Consider the following 20,953-nt stretch of genomic DNA (forward strand, 5'->3'; position numbering starts at 1 on the left):
CCTTCCTTCCTTCCTTCCTTCCTCTTCCTTCCCCTTCCTTCCTTCCTCTTCCTTCCTTCCTTCCTTCCTTCCTTCCTTCCTTCCTCTCTTCCTTCCTTCCTTCCTTCCTTCCTTCCTTCCTTCCCCTTCCTTCCTTCCTCCCTCCCTCCTTTCCTCCCTCCCTCCTTCCCTCTCTCCCTTCCTTCCTTCCTTCCTTTCTCTCCCTTCCTTCCTTCCTTCCTCTCTCTTCCTCCCTTCCTTCCTCTCTCTTCCTTCCTTCCTTCCTTCCTTCCTCTCTCTCCCTTCCTTCCTTCCTTCCTTCCTTCCTCTCTCTTCCTTCCTCCCTCTCTCTTCCTTCCTTCCTTCCTTCCTCTCTCTTCCTTCCTTCCTCCCTTCCTTCCTCCCTCCCTCCCTTCCTCCTTCCCTCTCTCTCTTCCTTCCTCCCTTCCTTCCCTCCCTCCTTCCTTCCTTCCTCTCCCTTCCTTCCTTCCTCCCTTCCTTCCACAAACAGTAAGCACCTGCTATGTGCCAGATGTCAAACCAGTGATAAAGAGACAGAAGCAGACCCTGCCCTGAGAATTCTGGCAGGTCAGTCACGTGAACCATGAGAAGGGCTGACGTTAAAATAGGAGTGTGTGCAAGACGGGTCCAGGGCGGGAGAAGAGAGCCGTCCACGCATCGGCTGGCTTGTCCTGGGGCTTGGCGGAGGCGAGGCGAGCTGTGTGCTGCAGGACAGGTGTGTGGAGGACAGGTGCGGCATTGGGCTTAGGCCCATGTGCCTGCGAGCTGCCCTGGCCATGGGACCCCCGAGTGGCAGCCAGGAGGGGGAGGGGTGGTTTCAGGCCAGCTGCCTGTGGATGAGCGGTGTGGTCAGCTGGGGGTGGGGGCGCTCGGACAACCGGCTTCCAGTGCCCACTCCTTCACACCGGAGCCTCACGTGTCTCTCTGGGCTCCCCTGCCTTGTGTCTGCCTTCTTATGATAACTCGTTGCTCCTACCTGGCCAGGAGATGCGAGCGGACAAGGTGTGCACGCGCAGGGCCAGTCCTTCAGTTGACCAACGGGAGCTATTCTGTCTCCTGCAGAGCGACCGGGACGCAGACGGTTGGGGGGCCACGCGGAGGGAGGGGGGATGCAGCTGCAGGTCTGCGAGCAGGGCCCCGCTCCCACTCTTGCTCCATCGGAGGTGTCTTTGTGGGGCTGACACGTGGTGCTCCCCGGGTGGGTCCCGGGACGGGGAGGGTGCAGCCCCCTGGGAGTCCCAGGGGTTGTGTGTGTAAACCTGGTTCCTTAGCGCTCCTTTGCGTTTTTTCTCCTCTTTTCTGAATGGGGCCCCTCTAGGCGATGCCAGCCTGTCTGTGACCACGGTCCTCTCTGACCCTGGGACCCCGGTCAGGGCTGGAGGTATAGCAGCTTTCAGGAACCTTCGAGAGGGCAGAGGATCAGCTTGACCGAGGGCGGCAGTGCCCCGCTCAGCTCTCCAGGGCCCTGGCTCGGGCCCAGTGGCTCACGAGCATTGGGGGTCTTCCCCAAAGCCGGTGCTGACCTGGCCTTCGTGCAGGCTGCCTGGAAGAAGCTGCAGCAAGACTGGCCCCGTGAAAGGCCCGTTACCTGCCAGGGCTTGGCGTTCAAAATAGAAGCCTGAGGAGCAGCAAAGCCTTTAATTCGATGTGTCCCAACGGCAGGTCGGTGTGCGGATGACTATGATCCAGCCGGTCCCGGGCTATAATCACGGAGTCAGAATGAAAAATTACAGGCATTGTGTGGGCTTGTTTTAAATATAACGTAATCCATACTGTCCTCTCTCTTATTTGCTAGATTGGAAGTGGGGTCTTGGGCAGTTGGCGCCGGCTTGGCCTGACGTGTAGCACATAAAAACGGCCCTTGCTCAGTGAGGGAGGCCTCCCCAGACCCCTGCTGTTCCCTACTGCCCACGGCCCACAGCCCACAGCCGCTCGCGTGGTCGGAGCAGGCGTGGGCTCAGCGCCCGGCCCCACCCCTGCCAGGCGGCGTGCGAGCCCGGGCAGCTGCCGGATGCGTGGGCTCAGCTCCCGCGCGGCTGTCGGTGGTCATGAGGAGGAGGGAGAGTGTGTGTGGACATATAATAGCGGTGATCACTGGCGAATCTGTAGGATTGAATTTCAGTTCTATTGCTTCCTGTAGTTTCCAATATTTTGTATCAAGTTTAATAATAACCTTAAAAGACCGGGCGTTAAAAGTATTACGTACAATTAGAGGGTAGGACTTGCCGTCTGCGTTGTCATCTGGCTCTTAAAGGGCCATCCATGGGGTCTGCGAGGTGACCCCAGGGACCGGGGCTCCCAAGGCTCCTTGCCCTGGCGACCAGCAGCGACGGGTCCAGTGCCCGGAATCAGAGATTTGCCCACCGTGGGGCTTCACCAAATGTGTCCGTGGAGATCACCTGTCTTTCTGAAATCTCCCCAAGACCGTCAGTGACCGTGCAAGTGGGGCAGCCACCAGCCCTGCTCCGTCCCGCCCCCCCCCCACCCCCCGCATACGGAGCACCAGTGACCCCCGGTCCAGCCGGGGCCAAGCGGGCTCTCTGCCTGAGAGCTGAGTTCTCCTACTGCTTTAGGCAAGGGGCTCACTGGAGCAGGAAGACCAGCTGGGGGCCCCTCTGCTGTCCACACCTCTGGGCTCTGGGGACCCCACTCACTGGCTCCGTTAGACCACACATCCCCAGCTGCCAGGACACGCGGGCCCATCTGGCGAGCCGTGGCGAGGGTCCCTGAGGGGCAGCCGGGTCACTCCCAGCCACTTCTCGGGAGGTCAGAGCAGATGAGGCCACCTGCAGAGATGAGATGGGGAGGGAGTCTGCAGAGGCCAGGGCCAGTGTCCGGGTCTAGCCGGTAGCAGGGCTGGTGTGTGCAGGACTTCCGTGAACCAGCCATGTGCCTGCCCTGTTGGGCACTGCAGACAGAGAGGATTCGGAAGCTGAAAGGCCAGCTGGTGCAGCGGGAGAGACAGACCCAGTGCCTGGCACACGGAAGAAGTCCCTGCCAGGAGTGGGTGACAGAGAGCAGGCCAGCCGCGGATACCCCACTGTAACGGGGAAGTGCATGGGAGAGCAGCCTGGCGAGCCGTTTGCACCTCCTAAATTAGCACATGCTGAGGAAATGATAATGTCTCACCCTTAAACACATTGCCAGGGGTCCCGTCAATTAGCACAACCTTTTAGGGAAGAAACTGAGCAATACGGCTCCAGAGCTGTTAAAATGTTTGTCCCTTTTTTCGCAGTAATTCCACCGCTGGGAATGCATCGGAAGTCAAGAACTCAATGGAGACGTGACAGATTTGTGCGTAAAAGATGATGGGTGCCGTGTGACCCCTTACGTCCAAAGTGCTACGGTGTGCCTGCCATGGATATATATATATATATATTTTTTTTTTTTTCCACAGGGACTGTGAAGACTGTATAATCCCATTTAGGGATCCTTGCAATATGTGCAAACAAGTAGAAAATAAAACTATCTCCATATGAAAATTAATAATTACCTAAAGCAGCTGCCGGGATGTTTGCATGGCCCCACCCTTGCCCGTGAACCCTGGTCCCAGACGCCCTGCTGGCCATACAGACAGTCTTCCCGGGGGATCTGCCCTGCCGCTCCCTGTCTGGAGCGCTCTAACCAAGGAGCCTAAGCCGCAGACCTCAGCCTGGTGGGGAAGCGCCTGCCCACCTGGCCAGCCCACGCTGGGGGCCCCAGAGAGGCCGGGTGATGCCCGCCGAGTCATTCCAACATCACACCTCTGGAAGCCAAACCGGAGCAGACACAGTGGAGCTGGGTCCTGGGTTAAGAAAGGGGATAAAGTGATTTTGAAGGCTCTGCAGTGTCTTGCAGTTTCCAAGTGCAGCCATCTGCTGCAAGTCTGGACTCGCGGCTGGAGCGTTACAGGGCGGAGGCAATTCATCACGGACTGAACGCGAGGGGAGGAAGGACGGGGGGCCCCCCTCGTGGCCCACCCCCCACAGTGGGCACTGAATCCTGCAGCCCTGTCTTCCCTGGGTCCTGGCGCCGCGTGGGGACCCCGTGGGGAGCCGGAGGGGCATGAATGAACCCGTATCCTCCAACAGTTCTGTCTTTATTCCGAGTCTGTGTGCCCTTCCCTACTGTGCCCATGCTCTGGAGAAGCTGCTCCCCTCACGCCTGCCCCGCTCATGCCCTGCCTTCCGGGGGCCAAGAACACAGGGTGACAGAGCCGATGTCCGGACAAACCGAACCTTGTTCGTTCGGTCCATGCCTGCTCACAGGACACAAAGGGGCTTTATGGTGTTCTCTGCCCTTGATGTGCATTCCGTCTCACGGGAGACATGGGGGCAGCCGCAGGGGTCTGTCAGGGGAGGTGGCAGCCGTGGGGCGTGGGAACACCCAGGAGGCGGGCTCGGGGGCGGGGCGGCCTGGGCAGGGCTCCTGGGGCGGTGGAAATGCAGCAGGGCCTTGGGGACAGGCGGTGTGTCACGTGGGAGAAGGAGCGTCAGAGAGCCAGGGGCCGCTGAGGCCTGGCCCAGCCTCCCCCGCGGGAGCTGGCAGACGCCCCTGCTCAGCACCAGCCCATCCTGTGCGGGCTGACACGGAGCGCAGGGTCCTGAAATCCATCCTGACGATTCATTCATTCGCGCATTCGCTCATTCACATCGCAGACACGGCTGCGTGCCCGCTCTGTGTTAGCACCGCTATGGGTGTCTGGGGAAAGGCGCGACGAACAAGTCAGGGTTCTCGCTCTCCCAGCGCGGAGCACAGACACACAGACAACGCGCAAGCAACGAACAAAATCAGTCCCACTGTGCTAAGGGCCGCGGACAAATACATAATAAGGGTTAGGGGATAAGGATGTCGGAGGTGGGGGGCAAGGGGGGTTTAGTCCGTAAGAGCAATATCCACTTTGACGCCTGAATGATGGCAAGAGGCAGATCACTGAAAACTCTGGGGAGGACGGCCCCAGGCGGGGTCTGTGGAAGGTGCCCAGGTGCCCGGGCAGGAGTGAGCCTGGAGGCCAACGAGGTGGGAGCCCGAGGTGGGGCCGGGGGCGGGGACGCGGCGCAGGGGTGGTGGGGGCCGCCCCCCCAGTCGTGGTGCTGGCTCCTGGCTCGGGGGCTACAGCATCTCCCTAGGCTCAGCCAGGCTCCGGCCTCCGGTGCAAGGTCTCAGGGCTGGACCCGGGCCCCGCACACCTGAGGCGCCAGGCCGCAGCCTCGTCCAGCAGAGCCTGCTGGGTCCGACGACGACAAGGGAGGGGCAGGCCATACCTGGTGCGCCACCCGCACAAACACGGGGCCGAGAAGGCTCCCTGGTTCTACCGAGCCCTGTGCCCGTCCCCTCATAGGGTTCCTCCAGGGTGTGGCGGGGCCGCAGGGCGTGGGGTAGAGAGCACAATGAGGAAGGAGTTCTGGGGACCTGACATCTGGGGCTGGGGTGGCACAGGACACGGTCGGAGGGGACCAGAAGAGGAATGTCTGGGGGGCGCATGGCCCTGGGTGTCAGATGCCATGGACTGGTCAGGGAGGCTGGGCTGTGGGCAGCCTCTGGGTCTGGCAGGGGGGCAGCAGGGAGAGCTCTGGGGAGCACGGAGCGGCCAGGCTGCCGGCAGCGAGGACCTCAGGCCTGGGCAGTTCAGCAGGGAGCTGGGATGGGCAGATGCCCCCAGAGAGACGGGGCATCTTTGTGGACCTAGGGGAGGGAGCGGGGGGAGAGGGAGCGGGCCGACACGCGCCGCGTCTTCTCATCCTCAAGCCCCGGGCCCTCCTGGCCAGCAGGAGTCTCTTCCCCAGGGCCGGTCCAGCCTCGTCGGTCCGTGGGTCCGCGCTTTGCAAGGAGGCGCTCCCCACCGTGAGGAGGCCAGGCAGGCAGCCTAGCCCATCGCGGGCTGGCCCAACCGTGAGGCAGGTCTTCCTTGGCAATCTGATGCAGACGTGGTGGCTCGGTGTTGGGATTTCAATGGAGCCGGCTTTCTTCGTCTGTTGATCTTATAACAAACTTTACAAGTGCTTCCTTCTTTCAAGCCCGCACGCACCTGGTAGCTTTTCACCCTCAGCTTCCAGCTCTGCTCTTGGGCTTCACCCTCAGCTTCCAGCTCTGCTCTTGGGCTTCACCCTCAGCTTCCAGCTCTGCTCTTGGGCTTCCTCTGGCCAGGACAGACAGCCCTTCTAGCAGCAGAAGGAAGCAGCGCTTCTGCCCTCCCGACGGCCCCGGGGGCTTCTCCTGGACATACGGCACCCGCACTATCCAGCAAAATACACACGACCCGTGGGGCCGTCGCCGCCTCTTCCTCTGGTACCTGCGGAGTCCGGCGGCCGAGGGCACACGCTCTGCAGCCGGCCAGGCTCCGAATCCCAGCTCGGCTCCTTCCTAGCCAGCACGCCGGGGAAGTCACTTAACCTCTCCCTGCCCCCATGTCCTGACCTGCCCCCTGTGTCCAGCCCCATAGGTATCCCAGCTTCTTCTGGAAGGCAATAAGAAACATGGGAATCCGCCCTAAACCAGTGTGGGCGGGGCCCAAGAAGATGCTTTGATTTTCCGAGATGAACGTGGCGAGGGCCCCAACCTACATCTGAGAGCAACTAGACCAGGGGGTTCTGAAGTCCCAAGGCTAGAGTCCAGTGTGGTGCTGCGCCACGGCCCCCGGAGGGCGTCCTGCTGGAGGACCTATGCCGGGGAGGTCTCGGTCCCTCAGGAAGGGGTCAGCCCAAGGCAAGCCAGCTGGATTTTCAGTGAGCCACTGTGACATCAGGCCTGGCCTGAGGCCACCTGCGGCTCCGCAGCTGTGGATCAGCCTTAGCTGCTGTGCGGGGACTGTCTGACCTCTGCTGTCCACTGTCTGTCATGGCACAGACTTACAGCGGGCCGTGGACTCCTAGGGGCGCCCTAGCAGGAGGAGACCTCAGACACCCACCCCCCTCCAGCCATCCCCACGGTGACTCCCAGTCTGAATATGTTTTACGCTGTGACAGCACACGAAAGTTTCATACGGCGTTTCTTACCTGTTCTATGTGTCAGCACTCTGGTGTGTTCTACATTTTTCTGTATTTATTTCGTTAGAAAAATGCTGATTATAATCCTCGAAACTGATGTCACAGCCTCAGCTTTTCTTCTGGAGTTCAGAAAACATTCACTTAGTGTGCTAAATGAGCTCCCTCGTGTCCCAAACTTCAGCCAGTGTGTACCATACCCCGTTCAGACATTGGGCCACATCCAAGGCCAACTGGTGATGGAATCGGATTATTTCTTTTAAGATTTTATTTATTTATTTCACAGAGAGAGAGAGAGAGAGAGAGAGAGAGCACAAGCGTGGAGGGCAGGGAGGGGCACAAGGAGAAGCAGACGCCGCGCTGAGCAGGGAGCCCGATTCAGGACTCGATCCCAGGACCCTGGGATCATGACCTGAGCTGAAGGCAGATGCTTCACCGACTGAGCCACCCAGGGCGCCCTGGAATTGGATTATTTTTTGTTCATATCAATTCACTGGGACATTTTTAAACGGAAAAAATATTTCAAGGAATAAGAGTCAAAAAAAAAAAAAAAAAGTCCAGGCTTGGTGAAAACGATAAAATCACAGATCCCAAACATGCAATGAACCCCAAGGATGAGAAACAGGAAGACAGTTCACCAGGCAGGTCATAATCCAGTGGCCTAAAACGAATGATAAATACAGGAGGAAATGTTTGTGCAGAGGGGCAAAGATCAGGGCTGAGCAGCTTTCCTGCTGGAGAAAATGCAAATCAGAGGCAGTGAAATAACACTCTTAAAATACTGAGAGAAAAAGAAAAGAATTCTTTGCGCAGAAAAAAAAATACATTTCAAACATGAGGACAAACTCAAACTTTATTGAAGGTAAAAAAACGGAAAGAATTCGTCACCAGCAAACCAGCACTGGAGGGAACCACGGAGGAAGGGCTCTGGGGAGAAGGAAGGAAGTGCGAGCAGATGGGGATCCGCGTCTGCACAAAGGAATGGGGTGCGCCACCCGCCAACCCTGAGGATGTTGGGGGTAAATATGAAGAACCCTCCGGAGTTGTCACTTACATTTCTTTAAAACGTACTCAACGGCAAAGAGAGTAAGTGAGCCAACAAAGGATGGTAGATGGTAGATTTCGACCCAACCCTGTCAGTCATTACAGAAAATGCAAACTGTCTAAACAACTCGATTAAGAGGCAGAAATGATTACGTTAGAAAAACCCAAGATCCAACTACACACACAATACAGCAAGTCCGCCTTAAATACCAAGTGGCAAATGGGTGGAAAGTGAGGGCGTGGAAAAGATGCACCTTCCAAACGATGTTCAAGAGAAAGCTGGGCAGCTGGGTCAACATCAAATAAAATAGATTCCAGAGCAGAGAATATTGCCGGGGGTGGGGGGAGGATGGTCATCCCATAATGATAAAGGGCCCATTTATCAAGAAGACATGATGACGTGTGTGTACCTAAGAACAGCTTTGAAACCATAATGAGATGTTTTCGGCATCTCCCGGTGATGAGGGTGCTCTGTAGAACTCCATGTAAGTGTTACTGCTGCCTCTCTTCTCTTTCTGTTTTTGGTGTTGTCCACGGTGCCCCCTGTAAGTTAAACGTAGGGACACCATGCTCGCCTTTACTTGGCTCTCAAAAGAAACCGTTCTGGGAGGCAGTGAGCAGCACCCGACAGAACCTCTGCTCCTGGCCAAACTATTTTTGGCTTCTGTGGGCTTTAGTTTTTCCATCTATACCGTGAAGATCAACTGTGATGGTATTTTTTAGAGAGGGAGAGAGAGAATCTTAAGCAGGGTCCACACCCAGCGTACAGCGGACACGGGGCTCGATCGCACAACCCTCAGACCACCCAAGCCGAAATCAAGAGTCGATGCCTAACCGACTGAGCCACCCAGGCACCCCAACCCTGTCAAAAATGTTTTTAAGCAGTGAACTCCTTCTCCAGGCTGCAGCATGAGGAGGTCCCTAGAAGCTGGGTCCAGTCTCCAGGGCAGGCGTTTGGGCCAGCCACCCTGAGAGTGCCAGGAACCCCGGGGGGATCTACATGAGGGCTTGAGCTGGGAGCCTCGCGGCTTCCTCCCGTGGCTTGTGTGATCTGGGAAAGAGTATTCTATGAAAGGCACTCTTTCCTCTCAAGTGTTTTCAACACAGCTGACAGCAATACACATATGCTGAATTTTGAAAGCTGCTCTCGGCTTTTATATAAATAGATGAATTATGAGGATGACAGGTGCTGACTTGTACACATCTTTAGTTCCAAACTAACCTGGTTGGCAAGAACTGAAGGCAAGTCACGGCTATTACCCAGCTCGATAAATCTAAGGGATTAGCGGATGGAGCCATTAAAGGCTTTCTCCGCAGGGGATGCGTTGCACTTTGCTCTCTTGTCCACATGCTGGGCTCAGCCTTAGATGCCACGTCACAGATGGAAACTTCTTTAACACACGGGGTCATTCCAAAGCTGTGGAATCGGATCTGTCAAGCCGTATATGTGACAAATGTCTCGTGACATTCTTTTACTTCATGACTCCTTTTTTTTTGATACTTTCTTGCTCTGTGTATGCCTCTCTGGATTTCAACTTTGAAACAAGGATAAATGACACTGGGGACAAACCTTCTTCTGGAACGAGTGTGACAAACAGAAAGAAGCCACCAGAAGCCCACATCCTTTCAAAAGAACCAACCGTCTTCTAGAAAGCAAGCCTTTGGATTTTCCACAGTAACCTTCGAACCAGTCTTCAAGGTGCGACGAGAAAGGGGAACAGAAGCAGGGGATGCAGAGAGGTCTGGAAGGGTATGCACCAGGTTGCTGACATTAATGATTTCTACAAGATGGAAAGGAATGATGACAAATTATTAAATTTTCCTTTACACATTTTGCAATTATTTCATGTTACATTTAACACATTATCACCTTTGTAATAAAAGCATTAATAAGAAACACTGTTAAAAAAAAGTAACTACTTTGTTCATTAAAAACAACAACAACAACACTGATTAAGAGAGTGTTTGGATATAATGCACATGGTCTGTCATGTTAAAAAGAATTAGTAAGCTCACCAGAGACTAAATTCCAAAACCTAATTATTAGTTTACAGCAGAAGTTTTATGAGTCAGAAGGCTTCCGGTAGCCTCTGGGGTTTTATAACAACCCCCTGGCCTTAGCCCCTGTTGCACGGGGCAGCCCAGGGCGCTGCCCCATAATTAAATGAAGTTGCGTGGGTAATGATTTAGTGCAGTGCCTGGCTGGAGCATGTACTCCCCCTCACCATGAGGTCCCGCAGAATCAAGCTCACTTACACCCTCTAGATGAGACTGCCCGCCTTTCCTCTGGCGGTAAATATCCCATAAATGTCCCATAAATATCCCTCCCAGCAAATGGAGCTAGGAGGTGGGGGGTTCCCCGCCCCGCCCCTGTGGACCATGCTCTAACCTTTTAAAGCTGCTAGAATCTTTAGAATTTTCAACCTTGGTACTACTGATATTTTGGGCTGAGTAATCCTTTGTTGTCCAGGGTGGGGTGGGGGGCCGCCCTGCGCATCGGAGGACGTTCAGCGGCATCCCCGGGCTCCACCCGCCAGATGCCAGTAGCCTCCACCCCCCACAGCCATGACAAAAATATCTCCAGACTGCCAAGCGTCCCCTGCGGGGCAAAAGTGCCCCAGGTGAGAGCCACTGCTGAGTTCAGAAGTTTTTCCACCATCCCACGAGGACCTGGGACTAGAACCAGGAGCTGCTACCCAGCCACCCCACAGAAAAAAACAAAGCCCAAGACATGGATGCTTAAGGCCTTTCCCTAGTGAAAGCCAAGATTCGTCTACCATTTTAGTGCAAACTTTCTCCCTTGTTGGCGGCCACCAGAAGACTATGTTCAAGGGAAATTTAGGCAGGTCCCTGTGTGGGGGAGGGGGGGTGGGGGGAGAGGAGAAAAGGTGTTTAGCCAGGTGGTACTCTTTGAGGGACATTTTACATTCATTCACGTGGCATAAAACAAAGAGACTGGCAGGTGACAATCCCATGGCTTTAAGTGCCATGTGTGAACCGATGACCCTTCATTTTATACCACTGGGGCTCAGCGGCTCCACGTGGGCATTTTATGGGCATCATCCCAGGACATGGCAGTACCGTGCACCAAACTGCTCAGGTCCAAACTTGCAAGTCCGTCTTGATTCTCCCATTCTTTTCCCTCACCTTCCACAGCCATCTGTCAGGGCAGCTCTGCTTCCACAACACCTCCCTATCTGCTGTCTTGTCTCTAGCTCGCCCTCTGCCCGCTTAGTGTGAGCCACATGATCATCTCCTACCAGACCGCTCTTGCTCCCTACATCAGGGTTTGCCCGGCCTCACGCTACTGACATTTTGTTTGGGGAAGAGCGCTGTCTTGTGCATTGTAAGATGTCCAGCAGCATCCCTGGGCTCCACCCACTAGACACCAGTTGTCACCATCACCCCTCAAACTGCAACAAAAATGTCTCCAGATATTGCTGAATGTCCCCTGGGGGACAAAATCGTCCCTGGTCCAGAACTACTGTCCTACATTCTGCACAAAGAAACCAGGGTATTTCTAAAAATGGGTATTGCATCACGCCACTCCCCTGCTGGAAACCCTCCAGTGTCTTCCCACCGACTTTATAAAACCCAGGCTCCTTCCTGCGGCTCCCAAGACCCTTTACAAACTTGCCTCCGCCTCCTTCTCCGAGGTCCTCTCTCCCGCGGCTCTGACCACACTGGTCTCCTTTCTGTTCCTTGAACATCCCAAGCTTGCTTCCACCCTTTGCACTGCTGCCCCCTCTGCCCAGCATGCACTCTAGATCCCTGCCTGGCTCACTGTTCACCCACGCACACCTCAGGTCAAACGTCCCCTGATCAGCAAGGCCTTCCCTGACCCTTCTATGTAAAGAGCCCCCCGCCTGGATTCTCTGTCACGTGACCTGTGCTCAGCACAACAGAAAATGGTCTTTCTATCATTTGTCATTTGCCCCTTCACCAGACCGTGAGCCCCGGAGAGCCGGGACCCTGTCTGCCTGGTCCACAGCCCAAGTGTCCGGCACAGAGTCCTCCCCTCCCCCCCCTCCTGAGACCTGGGGTCAGGTTCCCTTCCAAGATTACTCTCCTTTGTGGGTGTCGTTGACCTTCATGCGTCACTTTTAACTACACCTGACGTATATTAGAACGTTAAAACGTTTGTGGCTGGGGGTATCATGTACGGGGCTCAGCATACACAAAAGAGCTGCTTGGTGTGAAACACAAAGGCCAATTAGTTAATTAATGGTCTGCGTCTTGCCCCTCGGCGTTTTCGGTCGGCGTGTAATCCTTCCACGGGTCACGATTTCGGCTTGTTCCCTGTCCCCAAAGGTTGGAGCCAGGAAGGTTGTTGGGGGCCAACAGCCTCCGCATCCATCAACTCAACTGATGGAGTATCGCGGGCCTGAAAACCTCTAGTGCTGGCTTCAAGGAAAGGCGGTTCTCGGGGTCAGCGGCAGGGCGGCCCCGGGCACCGCGCGCTGGACGGTGCTGGCCGAGGCCCGACCCCGCGGCCGGCGGGTCGGCGCACCTGCGCCCGGGCCAACGTTGGGGGGGCGCCGACCGGCCGCGCCCGGGCCGCGGGGGTGCCCCCGGGCGGGGGGCGCGCTCTCTGAGCGCCGCGGGGGGCTGGCCCCCCGACGGAGAGCACCCCCAGCAGGGCGGCGTGTCCGCGCTGCAGGCCCTCCCCGAGGCGCTCGGGACCCCCGAGGCTACGTCACAGGGTAAGGAGGGACGCCACCCCGGTTCCGTCTCCGCAGGCACCAGGGTGGAGGAGGCGCACGGTGGGCCTGCGGGGCCGGGGGCCGGGGGCCGGGGGCCGGGTCAACACGCAGGCTTTCTGACCCTCGGGCCCTCGGGGCGCCCAGCTCCGCCTCTCGCCTCTTGGGAGTCTGCGCGGGGCCGGTGGGCGGGGCCTGAGCGGGCCCGCCCCGCCCCGCATCCCACAGTGCCCCGCGACAGGAAGAGGGGCCGCGGCTTCCGGAACTTGCGGGCGGTTGCTAGTTGGGCTGGTGGCGGCTCAGCGCCTATTGCTCGGGATGGCTGCGGCCGTCGCTATGGAGACAGGTACGGAGCGCCCGGAGCCCTCGCAAACACAGCTACCCCGGGCCAGATACCTCCTCCCGCTTCCCCGGGCCTCCTGCCCGCGGCTCCCTCCTCCTCACCTGCCGCGCAGACGCCGACCCCTCCCGGCCTCCCGAACCCCAGGTCCCCGGCCGCCCGGCCCCGCCCCCCCGACCTCCCGAACCCCAGGTCCCCCGCCGCCCGGCCCCGGCCTCCTGACCCCCGCCACCCCGACCTCCCGAACCCCAGGTCCCCGGCCGCCCGGCCCCGGCCTCCTGACCCCCGCTCCCCCGACCTCCCGAACCCCAGGTCCCCCCGAACCCCAGGTCCCCGGCCGCCCGGCCAGGCCCCAGCGGGAGGGCGCGATCCTGGCCCGCCTCCTCCTGGCTGGTTTTCGGCGTCCCGGGGGAGCCTGCTTAGGTTTGAGACGGGCCAGACCGTGCGCTGCTGTGCCTGTGACGGTTCCTGCACAGGCGCGCGCGCGGGCGACCCTTGCGCACCTTGCCTTCTAGGCGTTTTCCTGGTGGACGTAGCGCTCAGTTGTGGCGGCGCAGGAAGGCGCGGTTCTTACAGCCTTCCCGCATTGGTCACGCTCGGGAGACCCTCGGCGGGGGCTCCCAGGGGTGACTGTCCCGCCCTGTGGGTGCACCTGTGTCCTTTGACGACTTCTCTTTAGAGGAGCTTCTAACGCGGTCTCGTGAGTCAGGGCTCTGCTTTCCCTGGGCGTGCAGGGACGGGTTATCTGCTCCCACTCCCAGCTTAGGAACACCCTCCCGGGCCCGAACTTACGCACAAATACGCCTCGGCAAACTCAAGTCCCTACTGCCGTTTTCTTCCTACAAACCAGGATTATACATGGTGACCTTTATTTTGGGTGATTTTTGCTGTCTTCCCTCCTAGATGATGCTGGAAATCGACTTCGGTTTCAGTTGGAGCTGGAATTTGTGCAGTGCTTAGCCAACCCCAATTACCTTAACTGTAAGTTGTTGAGCACTTTATTGAATTGGGTAGCTTTTAGTGATCTCTGACGGAAGAATTGCGATTCCTAATACCTATTTTTACATATACTCAGTCCAGTGAAGTTACTGCCACACGAACACGGGAATGTGTGTCTGTTGGACAAACTGGGGCTTATGTTGTGAATTCAGTGTGTGTCGGGGGTGGGGAAGTTATCTAAGCAGATGCTTTATGTTAGGAGTCACAAATCAGTAGTCCGAAGATTGGTTTGCTCTACAGATTTTTTTTTTTTTTTATGCCTTTCAGTTCTTGCCCAAAGAGGTTACTTCAAAGACAAAGCTTTTGTTAATTATCTTAAGTACTTGCTTTACTGGAAAGAACCAGAATATGCCAAGTATCTAAAGTAAGTTTAATTTTTATAGTCCTAAATATATGTATAGTTTATTATATTCCAAAACATGTTATTTCACAGATTTTCTCGTTTTGTGTTGGAAAAAATATATTTTGAATCTCTCCACTTCTTTCAGTTGCCTCCACCTTAATACAAGACGTTCTCACCTGCAACTTGGATTATTGCGGTGCCCACTCCCTGGTTATCCCTGTTTCTGCTCTTTCCCTCCTCCTGGGTCCACCCTCCCCCAAGCCAGACCAAGCAGAACAGTTTTCTACACAGAAGCCAACTTGATCTTTCAAAAGTGTGAATTATGACATGACCCTTTCTTGCTTAGAACCTTTCAGTGGCTTCCCATTGCATGCAGAACAAAGGCCTCTCTCTTTTCTTGGACTAAAGCCCTGTATGATCTGGCTCTGTTTTTTGACTTTATCTTAAAATGTGTGTGGCTGGGGCTACCATGTACAAGGCTTAGCATAAACAAAATAGCTGCTTGGTTTGAAACACAAAGGCCAATTACTTAACTACTTTATTTCACTGGGTTTCTGACCCTTACGAACCCACAATCTATAGGTGCAGTGGTATTGCCTAAGGCTGAAAATTAAAGAACATGGGGTACTCACAAGGAAGATTTTTCTGGAGGAAGTGACCTTACCTGACTCTTAATACAGGCATGCCTCAGATATTGTGGGTTTGCTTCCGACCACTGCAATAAGGTGAATATCGCAATAAATTGAGCCAAATGAGTTTTTTGGTTCTCCAGTGCATTTAAAAGTTATGTTAACACTATACTGCAGGCTATTAAGTGTACAATAGTATTAAGTCAAAAAAAGGGTACATGCCTCAATTAAAAAATACTGTTAAAAAATGCTAAACCATAGTCTGAGCTTTTAGGGAGTCATGGTCATAGATCACCATAACAAATACGATAATAATAAAAAGTTTGAAATGTGAGAATTATCAAAATGTGACACAGAGACATGAAGTGAGCAAGTGTGGTTGGAAAAATGGTGCCTGTAGACTTGCTCGATGAAGAGTTGCCACAAACCTTTAATTTGTAAACAGAAAATCAAAAAAACCAAACCAGTATGTCTGTAGCTGCTGTTTTTAAGGCCTCCTGTGTGCCAAGCACTGTACTTATTTAAACCTTGAACTCTCAGCTCTTCTTTGTCTTAAGTAGGTAGTCAGAAAGCAATAGTGAAACTTCTTGTCTTTTTTTTTTTAAACCATGTTTGATAGGAAACTGATTCAAACTTGTCCTTTATTCAAGCCACATTTTTGATCTGTGTCAACTGATTCACAAAACCCACACCCTTCTGCCTGCAGGACCCTTTGCACCCCTACTCGTCCTTTATAAACAGTCACTTACTCATTTAATAATCCAGAGAAAAGACTTTTTATTAGGTGTCGTGTGTGTGTGTGGACTTGGCAACTGTGTGGACACGGAGCCACAGGCTCAGTCAGACATCTCCCCCACAGCCTTGCTGGGTTGGCCGTCTGCACTCTGGAGCGGACCAAGTGAGCACCTGTTGCTCTATTCAGGGACAGCCCGAGTCCACCATTAGCTGGATGCTGGAAAGTTTGTCCTTATTTTGGGACATAATATATCCCGGTGTAGCTTCAACCCATGTTTCCGGTTTTGTCCCTGAATTAATCTGGAACCAGTCTGTGCCCTCTGGAGGCAACTGCCCTTCCGATGTTCCCATTCAGGAGAGGTTGCAGGTTAACCCCTGTGGACATTCAGTCTGTACAGGGTTTGTTTGTGTAGTAGTCGCCACCACTGAAAGATTGGGAAGTCTCTCACAATGATCCGAACTCTGGAAAAGCCGAGAACTGCAGGTCCTTGTGCTTCCAAGTTGGTGCCTGCCTGGTCTGAGGGGCAGCCACGGCGCGCAGACATCTGCTCCAGCAGGAGCCAGCACCCGCACCTGTAGGGGGCTGCTTCTATCTGCTCTTCTCAGCCCCCTTCGGCCACTTCTCGGGTGCCCTTCTTTGGATGTTTTGCAATTGTGCCTTCCACTGTTCAGCCAGGAGCTAAACACAGGCCTTCAGATGTGGTCAGGGTGTGCTGGAGCAGATACATTTCTTTTCTTCATGTGGGCATTACCCTTCGGTAAGTGTAACTTGAGTTTATGTTACCTTTTTGTTGGGGGAGAAGGGGCAAGGATGCACATTGCTGACTTACTGAGAATTTTATGTCCACTTGAACCCTTCAGTTCTTCATCAGTGCTGTTAACGGAGTTCTCCATTTATGTTTTACTTTTTAAAAATTTAAATGTAGAACTTTCCTTTTGTATTTCTTTTATTTGCTCTTGTTGGTTAATGCTGTAATTGTAGCTGATCAAAATATTTATCAATTCTTATTCTGTCATTTAATGTACTCTGAGCATTGTCTTTTCCAAGTTTGAGAAATGATCACTGCGTGTCTAAATTCCGTTTATTGACTCAATGCCACTTGAGACCATTCTCTTGGTTGTCACATTAGTTTACAGACGAGGAAGCTAAACCCGAGAGAGGCTGAGTACCTTGTACAAAGGCCCCCAGCTGTTGAGTGGCAGAGCTGGTATTCAAACCCGGGTGTTTTTGTTTGTTTGTTTTAAGAGAGGAGCGGGGGAGAAATGGGCAGAGGGGGAGAGAGAATCTTAAGCAGACTCCATGCCCAGCGTGGAGGCCAACACAGGGCTCCGTCCCCCGACCCTGAGACCACCTGAGCCAAAATGAGTCGGATGCTTAATCGACTGAGCCACCCCGGTGCCCCTCAAACCCAGGTCTTTTTAACTACCAGTGCCTGCATGGAAAGGGAAGAGCCAGGTCAGGTGTGAGCAGGGCATTTGAGGCGTAGCTCCCAATAGCTACAAGCAACTCTTATCTTTGGAGTGTAGATAGTGCGCCTTTATTATCTTGGAGGGACGGCATTGGTATCGGGCCCTGCTATGCAGTGAGGTCCTCAGGTCAGCATCCTTGCTGTCACTGGGGAGCTCGTTTAGAAATGCAGGGCTCAGGCCCCACCCGGACCTACTAAGTCACACTCTGCATTTAAGAAGTGAGTCATGAGGGGCGCCTGGGTGGCTCAGTCGTTGGGCGTCTGCCTTCGGCTCAGGTCATGGTCCCAGGGTCCTGGGATCGAGTCCCACATCGGGCTCCCTGCTCGGCGGGAAGCCTGCTTCTCCCTCTCCCACTCCCCCCGCTTGTGTTCCCTCTCTCGCCGCTGTGTCTCTCTCTGTCAAATAAATAAGAAATCTTTAATAAAAAAAAAAAGTGAGTCATGAGCCCATCCTGTTTTCATATTTTAGCCATTTGTATACTTCACAGTTTTGGCTCTCTGTGCTCTCTATAGAAGGTTTTTAATGAATTCACTTAGATTTCATGCCTTTTCTATTTGAAATAATGTCACTTAGAAAATAGCTGGAAAAGGGACGCCTGGGTGGCTCAGTTGGTTAAGCATCTGCCTTCGGCTCAGGTCATGATCCCGGGGTCCTGGGATCGAGTCCCGCATCAGGCACCCTGCTCAGTAGGGAGCCTGCTTCTCCCTCTGCCTGTGCTGTTTCTGTCTCTGACAATTAAAAAAAGAAAAAAAAAAGCTGGAAAAATAAAGAGAATTCCTATATATTCTTCACGCAGGTATTGTAAATGTTCCCATCTTCCTGGGAACATGAACATTAATGTATTACCTAGTCTACAGACCTCATTCTGATTTTGTCCCCTGGCTCATTAATGTCCTGTGTCTGGGACAGTATCCAGTCTAGGCCACTATGCTACGTTTTGCCTTTGTGTCTTCTTAGTCTTTAATCTGAGTTTCTTGATGCTCCCCCCCCCCATGACTGTGACCCAGAAGTGATATTGTAGGCTTCTTGGTATATCCCATCAGTAGTAGTCAGTTTGACCTACTACTGGTGATACTAGTTTTGATCACTTGGTTGAGGTGTGGCTGCAAGGTTTCTCCCTATCAAGTTACCAGGTTTCCTTTGTATTTAATAAGTATCTTGTGAGGAAATACTTTGAGACAATATACTTTGTTTCATATCATACTTTCACCCACTAATTTTAGCATCTATTGATACCTGCCTGAAACAATTTTTACTGTGATTTTCTAGCGTTCTTTCTACATTTATTGTAATTTAGGTGTAAGGAAGAAACATTCTTTTATTCCCTATTTATTCATTTACAAGAGTTACATCAGCATGGACTCTTGGATTCTTACTTTTGTTTTCTGGATTATGATTATGTGTTTTCTTGCTCTAACGATTCCAGATGTGGCCATTAGGAGCCCCTTCAGATTGGCTCCTGAGTACTTGGGACATACCCCATAGTTTTTTTGAGCACTTTTACTTTCTGCCATTATCTGATGTTCCCAGCTCAGCTTGTACTTTAACCCTGCAGTCAACCATTTCCCCCGAGGAGCTCTAGAAAGTGCTATTGAAAATCCATGATCTGGGCGCTGAGTGTGCTTGTTGGTACCACAGTCATTTCTTCTAGGCCCTCTCTGCACAGCCAAGAAGGGGTGTGTGTGTGTGTGTGTGTGTGTGTGTGTGTGTGTGTGTGTGTGTGTGTGTGTGTGTACTGTGTCTACTTCTAATCCTTGTCTGTTTCTGTGTCTCTATGTGAAAAGCCAGGGGTTCATGCTGATGTTTTCAATTGTAGTTCCATAACACAGTCCATTCTAGCCTCCCCCCTTCCTTGTAACTCCTTTTTGGATAGTTGGAAGCTTGGCTCTCTTTACAGTGTATTTACTGACACGGTTGCGCAATCTTACAGTATATGTGAAGTAAGTCCTTGTGGAAGACTAGAACACAGTATCGTGCATAGTTCTTTGTAAAACGGACTCAGTTTTAAATAAAAGTTGTCTTTATCACTATTGATGGAAAACCAGTAGTTATCAGTTAAACAGATAATTTCTAAAGTTAAAAAGTGTTCATGTTCCTCACACCACTAAAATAGCATGGTTTGCCCCCAGAGTTTGACTCTACTTACCAGTTACTGTGTGGTCTTGGGCAGGTTATTTAATCTCTCTGAACTTAAGTTTTTTCACTTTTGAAAATGTTGCTTCCTGCTGACTTTGGATGACCGGCTTTTCTGCAGAAGCAGGAAACACAGAACCCCGTACTACCAAACTGAACCGAGTTAACGTTCTAGAGATGGTAGGCTACCGGATGGTTTTTGAGTGAGTGAGTGGATTGCAGCTTGGTGCTACTGACCTAAATCATGTTGATGACTAACTTGTAACCCTAACCCAGGTACCCCCAGTGTCTGCACATGTTAGAGCTGCTCCAGTACGAACACTTTCGCAAGGAGCTGGTGAATGCTCAGTGTGCCAAGTTCATTGACGAGCAGCAGATCCTGCACTGGCAGCACTACTCCCGGAAGCGGATGCGCCTCCAGCAAGCGCTGGCCGAGCAGCAGCAGCAGAATAGCACTGCGGGGAAGTGACGCACCCTGCCGGGCCGCACCAGGCTCTTCAGACACGGACAGCGAGCACAGACTCTTTCTAGCTACCCCTGTGCGGGTGCACCTGAACCTTTAACGTGCTGTTTCATCCAGCTAACTTTGTATTGTTCATACGTTACTTCTGTCAAACCAGAACTGCTGTACTCTGGTTTCCCTGTGGATTTGTAAGTTATTACTAGTACTCAACCAACTGAATAAAAACAGAAACGTTAGGTGCTCTAAACCAATTTAAGGCTGCAGTGAGGGATGGGGTACGGGGAGGGCCACCAAATGTCCCAAACTCCAAGCCTAGCTCTGTTCCTCACGTACGGTGGGGCCTGGGCAAGTCTGTCTCCTCCGACCTTCCTGTCCCTCACATGAGCTACCCTACCCCTCTTACCTACAGAATGAGAAGAAGGGAGTCTGTGATTTCCTTAAATCAGAGAGCAGGACCTGCAGGAAGGACTTACCTGTAAAACCACTTGCTGCGCAAGAGGGCTTCAAGGAACGGTCGTTGGTAGGTCACTGACTTAGTGATGGCAGGGAGAAGATGGATGGTTAACTTCTAACTGGACTCTTGACCTTGGACTAGAATAAAGATGAGGAGCCTCAAGTATGTGCAATCATCTGGCACCACTAACATTTACATGGCGGGTGCTATGGTACGTGTGTCGTCCCGTTCACACTTCACTTACAGAACCAGCCTTGTCCATAAAGGAGGAAACTGAGGTGTAGACAGGTTAAGAAACTTGTCTACGGTTACACAGCTAGGAACTGGGGATCGGTGCCACGGACTCACAGGCTGGGGCTCTTGCCACCACCAGGTTCTATGGGCTCTGACCTCTCTGCACCGGCCTCATCCAGAGTAGTGGGGCACATTCAGACAAGTGAACTGTGCTGGCTGTGCAGAGGCTGGATCAGATGTGCTCTGCTCTCCTCCACTGGTTAGGGTACTGTCAACGTCTAGTGCGTTGGGGTCCCTGGGTAAGGGCGGCGACATCACCGGGACACAGGGGATGCAGAGCAAAGGCAGCACTTGCAACTGCATGCTGTCGTTTATTTTCCACACAGCTATATACTTGTAGCAATCAGGTAAGCATAACAATATGTACTTTCACACATAATGGGATTA

The 20,953-nt window shown here is 53.3% G+C and overlaps 1 protein-coding gene and 1 long non-coding RNA gene across 2 annotated transcripts; one reads left to right on the top strand and one right to left on the bottom strand.

Annotated features, from left to right (window-relative positions):
• Window positions 1–7,809: 7,809 nt before the first annotated feature.
• Window positions 7,810–12,919, bottom strand: LOC141370712 (uncharacterized). Its single transcript, XR_012374988.1, has 3 exons — window positions 12,831–12,919; window positions 9,577–9,787; window positions 7,810–8,549 (listed from the first exon to the last, which is right to left on the bottom strand). It is a non-coding gene; the product is annotated as an uncharacterized lncRNA (long non-coding RNA).
• Window positions 12,897–20,065, top strand: MED31 (mediator complex subunit 31). The gene is made up of 4 exons (XM_025864293.2): window positions 12,897–13,052; window positions 13,950–14,027; window positions 14,313–14,409; window positions 19,632–20,065. Exons 1-4 carry the CDS (start codon window positions 13,025–13,027, stop codon window positions 19,822–19,824), a joined length of 396 nt encoding a protein of 131 aa, XP_025720078.1. The 5' UTR covers window positions 12,897–13,024; the 3' UTR covers window positions 19,825–20,065.
• Window positions 20,066–20,953: the final 888 nt, after the last annotated feature.

This window comes from Callorhinus ursinus, unplaced genomic scaffold (assembly GCF_003265705.2).
Source record: "Callorhinus ursinus isolate GAN/ISIS: 27379988/994484 unplaced genomic scaffold, GSC_fseal_2.0 scaffold43, whole genome shotgun sequence".
In the NCBI taxonomy this organism is placed as follows: Eukaryota; Metazoa; Chordata; class Mammalia; order Carnivora; family Otariidae; genus Callorhinus; species Callorhinus ursinus.

What these genes read in the sequence shown, in the direction of transcription:
- MED31 (XM_025864293.2), top strand. Translation starts at nt 13,025, where the DNA reads ATGGCTGCGGCCGTCGCTATGGAGACAG. An exon ending in GGCCGTCGCTATGGAGACAG is followed by an intron (nt 13,053 to 13,949) that starts GTACGGAGCGCC and finishes CTTCCCTCCTAG; the next exon opens with ATGATGCTGGAAATCGACTT. An exon ending in GAATATGCCAAGTATCTAAA is followed by an intron (nt 14,410 to 19,631) that starts GTAAGTTTAATT and finishes ACCCTAACCCAG; the next exon opens with GTACCCCCAGTGTCTGCACA.